Here is a 14,434-nt window from a genome sequence, read left to right as displayed (position 1 = left end):
ACTCGGAATAGCCCTAATTCTAAATTCTATTGAGCACCCACCCATTCATTGCTGCCAGGTTTGCGTTTAAAAAATTAAAGATCAGCCCTAGCAGGTATGACAGGGCAGGGCAGAGGATTGGAAAACGCCTCATTCAAAACGGGAGAATACAATTTCGTACATCGCCTGATTTGTTAAGTCTTGTCAGTCACTAATGTGGGTCTTTCAATATATAAAAATTCAGCACGACAGCGAGTCTTAGAGGACACAAACATGTTTATTCACCTTCTTTGTTTGTGTCCTCTAAGACTCGCCATCATGCTGAATTGTTTTAGAACTTTCCGCTAAACACTCTCACTACAGTAATCACTGAAACATTAGGATCGTGAATAATCTTAGGCAAATAAAAACCAGTTTAAAAGCAATACCGTAAGTATAGTTTTGACGCAAAGCTAGGGCACCCAACGACGATTTTCTGTAAATATCTGTTCGGAGCGGAGTTTTTCACATTTCCCTCCTTACGTTAGGCTGTTTTTCGTAGAAAAAAGGAAACCTAAAATTATTTTCGGATCCAAAAATCTGATGGAGAGAGGAATCAGAAAAATTCTCACTTTCGCAATACGTTAATTGCAACTAACATTTTCGAGAAAAAAAATACAGAAGCCCTTGCAATGTCGAAAAGACTCAAGCACCCCTAAGATGACCGAGCAGATATAGAATGTATTTCTAGAGGTGTAAAAGCACTCTGGATTGCCTAAAAGGTGTTTTCAATGTATTTAGAAAGCGACCGTCGTTGGGTGGCACTCGCGAAGAGCACTTAATTCCAGAGAACGCTTGCGTCTCTTTTCTTAGCTTAGATATCTATTTAGCTCTATTTGGCATTTCATCACGTTCGTCAAGATCCGTACCTTTACAAAGTTTATCAAACCAAAGTTATACTCGTGTTCATGTAAGACATGTAAGTAATTGAGCTTATTTACAGCAAGCGTAGGCAAAGGATTATAACGAGTAGCAGAAGTCACGTAGAACGAAACAAGTCCTGACTAATTTAGTAGACGTAGGTTCAGAAGGTCTGTACAACTTTGACATCTCCATTTTGAGGACGACCAACTGGTCCTGCCTACCCCTTTTCCTTTGTGCTCCGCGCTCAGCTCATGCTTCACCTTCGCCTGTAACGTATCAAAATGGCGCCTGCTTTAAAAAGTACAATTATCACCTGTTCTCTTTGCGGGTCTCAGACAAGACTACTTCATTGAGATCCTGGGTATATACATTTATGTACAGCTGTGACAGTAATTGTCAACTTAAACGACGTGTTTCCTCTTAGTTTACAAGTTCTTTGTTTCCGTTGCACCTTCGCCATCTCTCAAACTGCTCTTTTCAAATGCACCTGCAAGTAGGAAAACTAATCATCACGGTTCCCTTTCGTATGTATTATTTGCACGATTTATTTTAGCCATCGATCAACATGCTTCTAGTTGTTGCTCGTTGCGCTAAATGTTTTAACTAAATATCTCTAACACAGATTTTTCCAAAGTAAACCTTTTTTTTTTTTTTTTTTATTATTATTATTATTATTTTTTTATTAACAGAGATCTTTATTACCACTATATCACTTACAACACTTTCACTACAAAATTTAAGGTTACAAAAAATTACAATTAAGAATTAAGATTCCAACGATTAATACAACATACACTGCAACCAGGCTTGCTTCACGCATACGTAGATTAGATTATAATCATTTACAGTAAGGAGAGGAGAGGCTTCCATTGTGAAAGAAATTTTTCTTTTTGTCCTTTGGAATAAAAAATCGATCTTTGTACAATTAACTTGTCTTTAACGAATTCAAGAAAGTGATCAAAGCTTGGGGGTTTAATTTCGCTCCTTTGCAGGAAGATATGTCTCTTGCCAAGAAGGATATAATAGTTAAGGATTTGCCTTTTAGGATCTTCGGGATTATAGCCATACATTATACTTAAGTCATCAAATAGCAAACATTCACCACTGTGAGTTTTCCACCAGCTAATTACTTCAAACCAAAACTTTTGAATTACTATACAGTTAACTAGCATATGGGAGAGCGTTTCTAGGGAATCACAATGTATGCAGAGAGGAGAGTTTACGATTTTCATTCTGTGTAACAGAACCCCATGTGGAAGAATATTATGAACAATCTTATATTGAAATATGCTTAATTTTGTTTCTTTAGTTATTTTAAATGGAAGCATATAAATAGAACTAAGTTTGGAACTGTCCAATCCTTGCCTGCATAGTCGAAGGCTAGCCAACGGTTCTACAAATTTCCTTTGAATAAGTATATTGCGCACCTTCTTGCTAGTAACCACGTTAATTTCCTTAGTTGTATTTTGTTCCATATCTTGATTGTTCATGATAAATCCCGGTCTCAAAGCGCACTTCCATCTATAAGGTATAGCTGATATTAAACCAAATAACTTAGTAAAAGGCGCCTTGAGGCCAGTTTTTAAAAGAAACTTATTAAGTGTGAGGAATCTGTTTTTTTCATCTAGTAGGTCTTTAATTCTAAGTATACCAGCTTCATGCCATTCTTTCCAATATACTGATTTACCGTCTATTAAAATATGCTTATTATTCCATAAGATTACATTCTCAACACAGATTTCATTGTCCGAAGTTTGCTCTCGGACTTCCGCCCAGGTGTTAAGAACATCAGCGTAAAAGATTGGTAAGTTGTTTAGGCCTAGAAATTTTACATCATAATCACAATCAAAAATAAATGGCCCTCCAACATTTTTCAAATAAAATAAAGGAATTAACATCCACTGATCCTCTACACCATTCTTCATTCTTTGAACCCAAGCACTTTGTAACGACTTGGATATAGTCTCAAATTCTGGTAAATCCAGCCCTCCTCTTTCTTTTGGACCTATAAGAGTATCCCTTTTTATCTTTGGTTTCTTGTTATTCCAGACAAAATCTGTAATCAATCTATTAGTGATATCTATATAATGAGGCGGTGTATGTATGCACGAACTTACAAAGATAAGTTTCGATAGCCCTAATGTTTTGGCGATTGTTATCTTGCCATAAAGTGAGAGATCTCTTTGAGACCATATATTAAACAGCTTTTGAATTTTACATATATTTTGTGAAAAATTTTCCTGTTCGCAAAGTTTTAGATTGTAAGAGAATGATATCCCTAAGGCGGAGATAGGCCTTTGTGGCCACTGAACTCCGAATAGTGTATCAGTCCTATTTGGGTTTTTTCCAAGCCACATTGCTTCAGATTTACTTTGGTTAAGCTTTAAACCGCTGCAATCTTTAAATAGGTCTAATAACTCTAACAGTTTCCCAAGCGACTCTTTATCTTTGCAAAAGGAGGTGGTGTCATCGGCATATTGAGATAATTTTATTTCTTTGTTTAGGACTCGAATTCCCTTTATATGTTCATCAGCTCTTATTGAGCAAGACAGTAATTCTGCGGCTAAAATGAACAACAAGCCAGACAAAGGGCAGCCTTGTCTTACTCCTCTCTTTAAAGTAAATGACTCGGAGGCGAAGCCGTTGTTTATTATGCAGCTAGAAATGTTTGTGTACAGAGTTTTCACCCAAGTCTTAAAGTCGGGTCCAAATTGAAAGGTATCTAGAGCTTTAAATAGGTACTCCCATTCTAAACTATCGAATGCTTTTTCAAAATCGATGAATAAAGCAATTCCCTCTATGTCCTGGTCAACGGTGAAATTGAGGATGTCGCTTATAAGTCTGATGTTTTCACCGATAAATCTTCCCTCTACGTAACCAGTTTGTGTGTTATTTATAACTGCCGATAGAACCTTTTTTAGTCTGAGAGCTAAAGCTTTAGAGGCAATCTTATAATCCACATTTAAAAGTGAAATAGGTCTCCAATTTTTAAGATACAATAAATTTTTGTTCTTTTTTGGAATAAGACGTATGATGCTTTGTCTTTGAGAAATTGACAGCTCACCTTTATGGAATCCATAATTAAAACTGTTTACCATTATCTTGCCTAATTGACTCCAGAAGAAGCTGTAAAATTCGGCAGTAAAACCGTCATTGCCAGGGGATTTGTTTTTTTGGAAACTTTTTAAAGCATTCCAGCACTCATTCTCCGTCAGCAAGCCTTCGCAGTTCTTTCTTTGTTCATCATTCAGCTTTTCTACCTTGTCGTTATCGAAGAACACTTTGAATTTAGGATCGTTTATTTGAGGATTTTGCGAGGAATATAAGGATTGATAAAATCTTTTTTGTTCTTTTAGGATTTCCTTTGGGTCCGTGATACTGCTTCCGTTTTCTTGTATAAGGCTGGTGATGCATTTATTTTCATAATTTCGTCTCTCAAGATTAAGAAAATATTCGAACTTCGTTCGCCGAACTCATGCCAACGGGCCTTGGAGCGCACACATGCTCCTCTTGCCCGGTCGTAGGAAATCTTATCCAATTCGTTCTTAACTTTAATGTATCTCTGGACGGCTTCTGCTGATGGGCAGTTTTCACCCATATTTCCCAGTCTTGAGACTTCCTGTACGAGATCTTTTTCATAATCTTTTTTCATTTTAGCTTTTTGTTTTGAATAACTAATTGTGAACGCCCTTATTTCCATTTTAATCAACTCCCATAAGAGTCCGTGATCTTCAAGATCCTGATACTTGTTTATAAAGTGCGGAATTTTAAACATTAATTTTTCTGCATATTCATCATCTTCTAAGAGGGAGGAATTGAATTTCCAGAATCCAGGACCTCTTGGGTATTTCTCATTAATTGGCAATTCCAACGTCAGTAAAGAGTGATCGCAATGTGCAGCGTGCTTGATTTCACATTTCTGCACGGGGGAATTTTGTAATAGTTGACGGGCTATTAGCCAATAATCTAATCTGCATTTTATTTTCAAGTCAGATGTTCGCCAAGTAAATTGTTTTTCTTCTGGATGTAGCGTTCTCCATACGTCGTCCAAATCTAAAATACACATCAGTTGCTCGATCTCGCTGGCGACATTCCTTCTTGACGAAACATCACGTCCTCCTTCTTTATCGGTTTTGGAAAGAGGGCAATTAAAATCGCCACCTACTATAATGTTGTCGTTGGGAAACTGTTCAAGTAAAGATCTAAGTTGTTTAAAAAATATAATTTGCGCGTTATCATTATTGGGTGCGTAAATATTGGCACAAATAAATTTCTGATCATCTATAGAAAACTGCAGGATAAGAATCCTGCCGTTTTCACAACAAATTTCATTTTCTACTAGCACTTTGAGTCGAGGATTAAACAGAATTGCTACTCCTTTGCTGTGTTTACTTCCATGACAGAAGTACACTTTACTACCCCACTCGTTACTCCATAATTTTTCTTGGTCAGTAGAGCTATATGTCTCTTGCAAGAAAATTATTGAGTACTTGTTAACGTGCAGTTGCCGAAAAATAGCTCTTCGTTTTCTTGAACTATTTAAACCCCTAACATTTAACGTAATAAAAGTTAACTTATTCATATTAACGAATAAATATCGATATCTTAATAGTTTCACAATACAGAAGCCTTCTTAAGCTAAAGCCTGGAGAAAACATTACATCACTTACAACATAAAAACGAAAATTACCTTTTATGAAACAAATTAAAGGCATTGCCTGTGAAGTTCTATTAACTCCAACAATGGGTAGAATGTGAGATTAAAGTTGTTGTTGGTCAGTATCACTCCGACGGCGTTGCTAGGTTAACTCTTTGCCTCTTCCATTTCATGGCGTAGTTTTGCTAGTTCTTCTGTTCCTACGATTCTGTGACGGCCATTGGCATCGACATATTTGAGTATTGCAGGATATGCGATGTAGACTTTCCGGTCGTCTCCGAGTTTCTTCTTTAGAAACTTTCTGTAGGGCACGAGCTCTTGCCTCCGCCGTTGGGTTTTTTTGGCGAAATCCTCACTTATACCGATGGCATTTCCGTTTAACGGGTTATCCTTTAGACGAGCGGCGGCATTCCTTAGTACCTTCATCTTATCCGTGTATCGAAGAAAAGCGACGTGCATTGGTCTGGGATCCTTTTCACCAGCAGAAGGCGTTTTGCTTGGCGTGCGGTGTGCCCTCTCCAGCTCAACATGGCCACATAACGTTTCAAGGCCCATATGCTGCGTAATAAAATCCTGTATAAAAGAGATGCAATCTCCTTTTTCGGCTTTCTCTGGTATATTGTAGAAGACTAAGTTGTTCCTTCTTGACCTGTTTTGTGATTCTTCGATTTCATCCTTCAGCGCATCGACAGTGGCGTTATCTGCTTTTGAGTCTAAATCCGTTTTTACCTTCTGCAGTTCTGCTGTCATAGAGTTAAGTCCTCTTTCCATGTCACCAACGGTATTTTCAATCTTCAGCAGTCTTCCGTTTATTTGTTCAAGCACGTCTAGCTTCTTTAGCTTTTCGTGTATGCTTTCCAAGATGGCGGCGCCGGCCTCATGTTTATGTGGTGGCGTTCTTTCATCTTCACTGCTTAAGCATGCCACTTGTCTCGCTCGCTTTTCGTTGGGCATAACGGAAAGGAAAAGCAAAGATTCTCTAAATAGTTTGAGGCTGATTTGGCTAATTTCCTGAAACTGATATAGTGAAACGGCAAGGCAGCGTCGGAGCGACAAAAAAACACGACTACTCCATTTGGCGCCCAGTCCCAGTCCAAGTAAACCTTTACACTTTGAGGAAATTATTTATATGCTAAAAATTCATTAAAGTCGTATTGTATCACTTTCAGCTTAAACGCGATTCTTATTATATTCGCACTGCATACCTGTTGTTCCGACACGGGGAACTAAGTTATGGGAGGCAACCGCATTTGCCAGGGCCCGGTTGCATAAAACCTGCACTTAAGTGCTCACTTAAGTAGGTCACTTACGAATCCGCTATGGGTACACTTACGGGTGTTGCATGGAACACACTTAGCACTCTCGTAAGTTTCTGTTTTACGTGGTAACTTACGGGCTCACTTAAGGGCACACGTAACCTTGATATCGTACTTTATTAACTATTCACTCTTTTTTTTTAAGCTAACCATCGGTGAGTGTAAAGAAAGTAAAATTCGTTTCCAACACTTTTAAGCCTCTCAAAAAATGAAATTTGCATGCAAACGTTATTTTTCTTCAATATCTACTGAAAATGATAGTTCTTCTTCTTTTTTCACAAAAGTGTACATCAGAGGTTAACAAAGCGCATTAGAACGAATTACGCGAAGAAAAATACTTTTTTTTCACTTCTCAGTAAAAGATCTCGTTAAATTTAGTAAAAACAGTGACAATACGGGACCTATATAGGTCCCGTAAATTTACGTGCTATTTTTCCCGTAAAAAAGTTTTATGCAACACCCGCAATTTCTGTTGCATAAACGACACTTAAGTGAACACTTACGAAAATCGTAAGTGCAACCACTTAAGTGAATTCCCTAAGTGGACCACTTAAGTGATTTCATGCAACTGACTTAAGTTACGAGTGCACGTACGTGTACCCGTATTTGTTACGGACGTTTTATGCAACCGGGCCCAGGACAATAGGCATGCCGAATTATAAGGTATAAGATGTTAGCCACCACCAGGGGAGGTGGGAGGGGCGAAACTTCTAAGTCATCACTTCCACTGAACCTCGTTGAACTAGCCAAGAAGCGGGCAAAAAAGGCAATTTTAACCAAGGGCCGCAATGCATCATACCATCAGCGCGAAGGCCCAACACGACGGAATTTAAAGGAGTTACTAAATTCCCGCGTCACTGGCTAATTATGTATGCAGTGAGAATATTTTACTTTCTTTTAATTTCCTTCGTTTGCTGTTTGCATACTGATTAGATTATATCTTGAAGCAGGAGATTGATATCAAGCCAACCATGCTATACCTTGCAGCCCGAGCAGCCCGGCCAATGGTTGCCCAAAATATCAGCCATCTCTTCCGGTACAAAATCGCGACCACGAAGAGAAGTAAAGCGAAACGTGTTGTAAAACCCAATTGAATCGAATGAAATACTTTCTTGGGGGAATATTAAATCTTGCGACTTCTCCGCGAAACAAGCATCATAAAAGAGACTATTAATGACAAAAACCCTCCTTTTAAGAACACACGAAAACGACAAGGGAGTTGACTTTAGCTCGTTTGCCAGAAAAATATCTGCATAAAAGAGAAGTTGGAAAATTAAATGCTCCTGCAGCTGCTTGGGAAAGATTAAGTGTCCAAGGAATCTTTCCGTCTGCTTTTAAACTCTGGCCCACCGGTAATTAGTACTTATACCCTCTAGGCTGTCTCTGGTTCCCTGAGGATGAATCTGTTTTAAGACTAAAAAATACATGCAGCGTTTTTATAGCCTGTTCCAGGCTCTCAGATAGTAGGGATGACGCGGTGAAAGGCGTGCAAAAATATGAGCGCGTGAATCTAAGAAAAGGAGGGCGGTGGCGTTTATTTTCCTTATCACGCTTTCTCAATTTGGAACTGGCTGGCCTGGAAAAAGCTACGTTTTTGTCTTTCATCAGGTACACCCCCAAGAAAAAGTGTGTTGACACCTACTTCTCTTCTCTATGACTCAAATTGTTTTCGTATGTTTTTTTTGGAATCTCAACTATCTTTTTTTACATTTTCATTTTAGTTGGTTATCGGAGCATGCTTTACTAAATATTCCATGAAAATCGAAAAATAAAATTCGACCTTCTCTCCAGTTGCCTCACTTCCATGAACAGGGTTCGAAAAGACAATAAATATAATAAAGAATAAAGAAAAAAAAAAAGAAAGAAAGAAATAAAAATTAAAAATAATAAAGAAAGAAACTAACAACACTCAGTATAACTCCCTTAACAATATTTTTCAAAATATTGCGTTGTCACGAACATTCATTTCACATATTTTGAATAAAAATAGCTAAAAAAAAAAGTCAAATTGACATCAAATACAAACCTTTGAACGCTACATCATCTCCAATCAGCATAAAGGGTGCCCACTGCATGACGTCAGAAAAGTGATTCTCTCTCATCGACTTCATGGCCTGGTGAAGAGATTCACTTGCACTTTCACCATGAACAAGGTGCTCGTAAAAACGATTCATAAACCACATGGTAGCTTCGTCCTCTACAGCCCACAGTACCGCCAACACGGCGCGTGCACCCGATGCTAGAAATGCTCGAGCGATTCCAACAACTCCTTCAGCCTTTATCTGACCACTTGCACTATGACAGCAGCTAAGGACAACCAGCTTGGCTGTTAGTCGAATTTGTGAAATTTCAGCCATCGTCAATAAGTAGTCTTCTTCGTTTGGAGTTCCGCAGCAGCTTAAAGGGGAAAGAGCTATTTCTCCACGTTCAGCATAACCATGAGCAGCGAAGTGAATGAGACTTACTGAATGCATGCTTTTCAGGACTGCCTCCTTAGTTGCATCTCTTCCAAGCAACGGTTGAACACCGAGCAGTCGCCCAATCATCTCTGCTTCCTTTCTGGCCCAAGGCAATGAGTTTAACTGTAGAAGTTTTCCTTGGTAGTATACGTCACTAACCTCTGGCTCTCCTACGATCAGTGCACCGGTTTTACTATGGTAGTCTACTGGACTGAGCTGAATCAACTTAAGAGTCGTCAAGGAAGGGACAATACGAATCCTGAAAGTATCCGATAAATACTTTCCATTATCATCCATTAAAGCAGCAAAAGGAATTGGATACAACAAGTTATCCGGTACAATAATGATTTCTGATTCTTGGAGTAAGTCAACTACAGGAGTGACTATCATGTTGTAACCATCAGCAAGGGTTAAAGGTTGAGAGTCGTGATTTTCGTCTTCCTCTTCTTCTATAAGACGCAAAGATTCGAAGCTGTCACTCTGAGATGGTTTGCATGATGGCGGGGAGCTTACACATGAAAACAATGATCGATCTTCGCATTGGTCTTGACGTAAATCAGGAGAGCCACCAAATTTCTGATTTCCAAACACTTTATCTGCACTTTCTTGAAGTGTCTTTTGTCGAAAATTTATTGTTTTGTTTGGCTTGAGGATCCAAAAACACATATTATGATCAAAGCAGGAAACAAAAAGACAAGAACTAAGTGCATTTTTGTTCATGATGTTCTCAATACCAATCCATGACTGTGGGTTGACTGATACCCCTTTATCCACAGAGTACTTTTCCGATAGTACGTCTGTCAGTGCTCTGGACCGTCCGAGCTCGGCAACGTACAGAGCTTCATAATAACTGTCTGTAGCAATCAACAACCTACAAAGAAGACGGTAAGGGGACACATGCTTATCAAAAAATGAGATTTTGAATTGATTTTTCACACTTAAAAAGTCATGCATTTCTTCGCACTTCTGAATGCTCTCATAAAGATTTCGCCGAACCTCAGTTGTGATTCCTCCGGCCACTAACGCGTTTAAAGCAATGGTAAGGTGGCTGTTAAACTGCATTTCGATGTCCCCTATTTCGTAACTTATCTCCAGTGCTTTATTAGCAAATTCTTGACTCTTCGCATTAAGCTGAAATTCTCGACAAAGTTTTCCAAGCTTTAAGTATAAAGCTCCAACACCAGCTTTGTCACCGATTTCTTTCCTGATCACTAGTGCTTTTTGAAGGTATTCTTCAGCCTTGGTATATTGACCAACAGATTGAAACACAGCTCCTAGATTTTCGTAATCTGCAGCTTCTTCTTTTCTGTCACCGATTTCTTTCCTGATCACTAGTGCTTTTTGAACGTATTCTTCAGCCTTGGTATATTGACCAACAAATAAAAACACAGTTCCTAGATTTCCGTAATCTGCAGCTTCTCCTTCTTTGTCACCGATTTCTTTCCTGATCACTAGTGCTTTTTGAAGGTATTCTTCAGCCTTGGTATATTGACCAACAGATAAAAACACAGTTCCTAGATTTCCGTAATCTGCAGCTTCTCCTTCTTTGTCACCGATTTCTTTCGTGATCACTAGTGCTTTTTGAAGGTATTCTTCAGCCTTGGTATATTGACCAACGGCACGAAACACAGTTCCTAGATTTCCGTAATCTGTAGCTTCTCCTTCTTTGTCACCGATTTCTTTCTTGATCACTAGTGCTTTTTGAAGGTATTCTTCAGCCTTGGTATATTGACTAACAGATTTAAGGACAGTTCCTAGATTTCCGTAATCTGTAGCTTCTCCTTTTTTGTCACCGATTTCTTTCCTGATCACTAGTGCTTTTTGAAGGTATTCTTCAGCCTTGGTATATTGACCAACAGCACGAAACACTGTTCCTAGATTTCCGTAAGCTGTAGCTTCTCCTGTTCTGTCACCGATTTCTTTCCTGATCACTAGTGCTTTTTGAAGGTATTCTTCAGCCTTGGTATATTGACCAACAGCACGAAACACAGTTCCTAGATTTCCGTAATCTGCAGCTTCTCCTGTTCTGTCACCGATTTCTTTCCTGATCACTAGTGCTTTTTCAACGTATTCTTCAGCCTTGGTATATTGACCAACAGAAAGAAACACAGTTCCTAGATTTCCGTAAGCTGTAGCTTCTCCTTCTTTGTCACCGATTTCTTTCTTGATCACTAGTGCTTTTTGAAGGTATTCTTCAGCCTTGGTATATTGACCAACAACACGAAACAAAGTTCCTAGATTTCCGTAATCTGTAGCTTCTCCTTTTCTGTCACCGATTTTTTTCCTGATCACTAGTGCTTTTTGAAGGTATTCTTCAGCCTTGGTATATTGACCAACAGATTGAAACACAGCTCCTAGATTTCCGTAATCTGTAGCTTCTCCTTTTCTGTCACCGATTTCTTTCCTGATCGCTAGTGCTTTTTGAAGGTATTCTTCAGCCTTGGTATATTGACCAACAGAAAGAAACACTGTTCCTAGATTTCCGTAATCTGTAGCTTCCCCTTTTCTGTCACCGATTTCTTTCCTGATCACTAGTGCTTTTTGAAGGTATTCTTCAGCCTTGGTATATTGACCAACAGAAAGAAACACTGTTCCTAGATTTCCGTAATCTGCAGCTTCTCCTGTTCTGCCACCGATTTCTTTCCTGATCACTAGTGCTTTTTGAAGGTATTCTTCAGCCTTGGTATATTGACCAACAGAAAGAAACACTGTTCCTAGATTTCCGTAATCTGCAGCTTCTCCTGTTCTGTCACCGATTTCTTTCCTGATCACTAGTGCTTTTTGAAGGTATTCTTCAGCCTTAATATATAGACCAACAGATTTAAAGACAGTTCCTAGATTTCCGTAATCTGTAGCTTCTCCTTCTTTGTCACCGATCTCTTTCCTGATCACTAGTGCTTTTTGAAGGTATTCTTCAGCCTTGGTATATTGACCAACAGAAAGAAACACTGTTCCTAGATTTCCGTAATCTGTAGCTTCTCCTTTTCTGTCACCGATTTCTTTCCTGATCACTAGTGCTTTTTGAAGGTATTCTTCAGCCTTGGTATATTGACCAACAGATTGAAACACAGCTCCTAGATTTCCGTAATCTGCAGCTTCTCCTTTTCTGTCACCGATTTCTTTCCTGATCACTAGTGCTTTTTGAAGGTATTCTTCAGCCTTGGTATATTGACCAACAGAAAGAAACACTGTTCCTAGATTTTCGTAATCTGCAGCTTCTCCTGTTCTGCCACCGATTTCGTTCCTGATCACTAGTGCTTTTTGAAGGTATTCTTGAGCCTTGGTATATTGACCAACAGAAAGAAACACTGTTCCTAGATTTCCGTAATCTGCAGCTTCTCCTGTTCTGTCACCGATTTCTTTCCTCATCACTAGTGCTTTTTGAAGGTATTCTTCAGCCTTAATATATAGACCAACAGATTTAAAGACAGTTCCTAGATTTCCGTAATCTGTAGCTTCTCCTTCTTTGTCACCGATTTCTTTCCTGATCACTAGTGCTTTTTGAAGGTATTCTTCAGCCTTGGTATATTGACCAACAGAAAGAAACACTGTTCCTAGATTTCCGTAATCTGTAGCTTCTCCTTTTCTGTCACCGATTTTTTTCCTGATCACTAGTGCTTTTTGAAGGTATTCTTCAGCCTTAATATATAGACCAACAGATTTAAAGACAGTTCCTAGATTTCCGTAATCTGTAGCTTCTCCTTCTTTGTCACCGATTTCTTTCCTGATCACTAGTGCTTTTTGAAGGTATTCTTCAGCCTTGGTATATTGACCAACAGAAAGAAACACTGTTCCTAGATTTCCGTAATCTGTAGCTTCTCCTTTTCTGTCACCGATTTTTTTCCTGATCACTAGTGCTTTTTGAAGGTATTCTTCAGCCTTGGTATATTGACCAACAGATTGAAACACTGTTCCTAGATTTCCGTAATCTGCAGCTTCTCCTGTTCTGTCACCGATTTCTTTCCTGATCACTAGTGCTTTTTGAAGGTATTCTTCAGCCTTGGTATATTGACCAACAGAAAGAAACACTGTTCCTAGATTTCCGTAATCTGCAGCTTCTCCTGTTCTGTTACCGATTTCTTTCCCGATCACTAGTGCTTTTTGAAGGTATTCTTGAGCCTTGGTATATTGACCAACAGAAAGAAACACTGTTCCTAGATTTCCGTAATCTGCAGCTTCTCCTGTTCTGTCACCGATTTCTTTTTTGATCACCAGTGCTTTTTGAAGGTATTCTTCAGCCTTGGTATATTGACCAACAGATTTAAAGACAGTTCCTAGATTTCCGTAATCTGTAGCTTCTCCTTCTTTGTCACCGATTTCTTTCCTGATCACTAGTGCTTTTTGAAGGTATTCTTCAGCCTTGGTATATTGACCAACAGATTGAAACACAACTCCTAGATTTCCGTAACATGTTCCAACTATGCGATTGTTTCCAGCCTGAATCATGATGCCGAGTGCCTTCTCGTAAAACTGTTTTGCTTCCTTGTATTTGCTTGTTTGATAGTAGATGTTCGCTATTTTAAGTAATATCATCCCTTCTCCTTCTCTGTGGCCACTATTGTGTAGTGTCACGTGAAGCTTTTTACCGTATTCTACCGCACGGGTGTGATCGCAGATAAGAGTATAGCCATCAAAAAGTTTATCGTATACATAGATAACAAGTTTTGTGGTAAGTTCTTTGCTTGTCTCTACGGCTTTACCGTTAAGGAGCACCAAACATTCGTTAAAGATGTCCACTGCTTTTATAATACGTCCATTGTTGAAAAGAAAAGTTGCAACGACTGCACCAATATGAATGGTTTGTAGAATCTCCGAGATGTTGTCCATGACGCGTTTTTCTGAACCTTGAGAAAAAAATATTTTAAGAGTAAGAAAGTGGAAACAAGATTCTTAAAATCTTTTAAGTGAACAGTTAAACTTCTTGGCCAATATAATCAAGCTTCCATGTAAGATTTACTAAGGTAGGTCACGATTATAAGTGTTGGACTTTCATTTCTTTGGCCTAGTATTCTATACTTGTTGAATCTGCAAATGTAGAATATCTATAGAAATAAATAGTTTTACAGACTAGCTTGTACGTACTGTTTACCATCATACACCTTACCGTTAAAAATTCTGCA

The 14,434-nt window shown here is 38.7% G+C and overlaps 1 protein-coding gene across 1 annotated transcript; it reads right to left on the bottom strand.

Annotated features, from left to right (window-relative positions):
• Positions 1–783: 783 nt before the first annotated feature.
• LOC140946217 (uncharacterized) lies at positions 784–13,870 on the bottom strand. The gene is made up of 2 exons (XM_073395300.1): positions 8,882–13,870; positions 784–1,369 (listed from the first exon to the last, which is right to left on the bottom strand). Exons 1-2 carry the CDS (start codon positions 13,845–13,847, stop codon positions 1,308–1,310), a joined length of 5,028 nt encoding a protein of 1,675 aa, XP_073251401.1. The 5' UTR covers positions 13,848–13,870; the 3' UTR covers positions 784–1,307.
• Positions 13,871–14,434: the final 564 nt, after the last annotated feature.

Source organism: Porites lutea, chromosome 8 (assembly GCF_958299795.1).
Source record: "Porites lutea chromosome 8, jaPorLute2.1, whole genome shotgun sequence".
Lineage (NCBI taxonomy): Eukaryota > Metazoa > Cnidaria > Anthozoa > Scleractinia > Poritidae > Porites > Porites lutea.
This window is presented reverse-complemented; position numbering and strand designations above follow the sequence as displayed.

Excerpts from the sequence above, each read along its gene's own strand:
- LOC140946217 (XM_073395300.1), bottom strand. The coding sequence starts at position 13,847 with ATGATATTACTTAAAATAGCGAACATCTACTATCAAACAAGCAAATAC. Across the intron at positions 1,370-8,881 it reads AGATGATGTAGCGTTCAAAG|GTGCATTTGAAAAGAGCAGT; the intron begins GTTTGTATTTGA and ends TCCTACTTGCAG.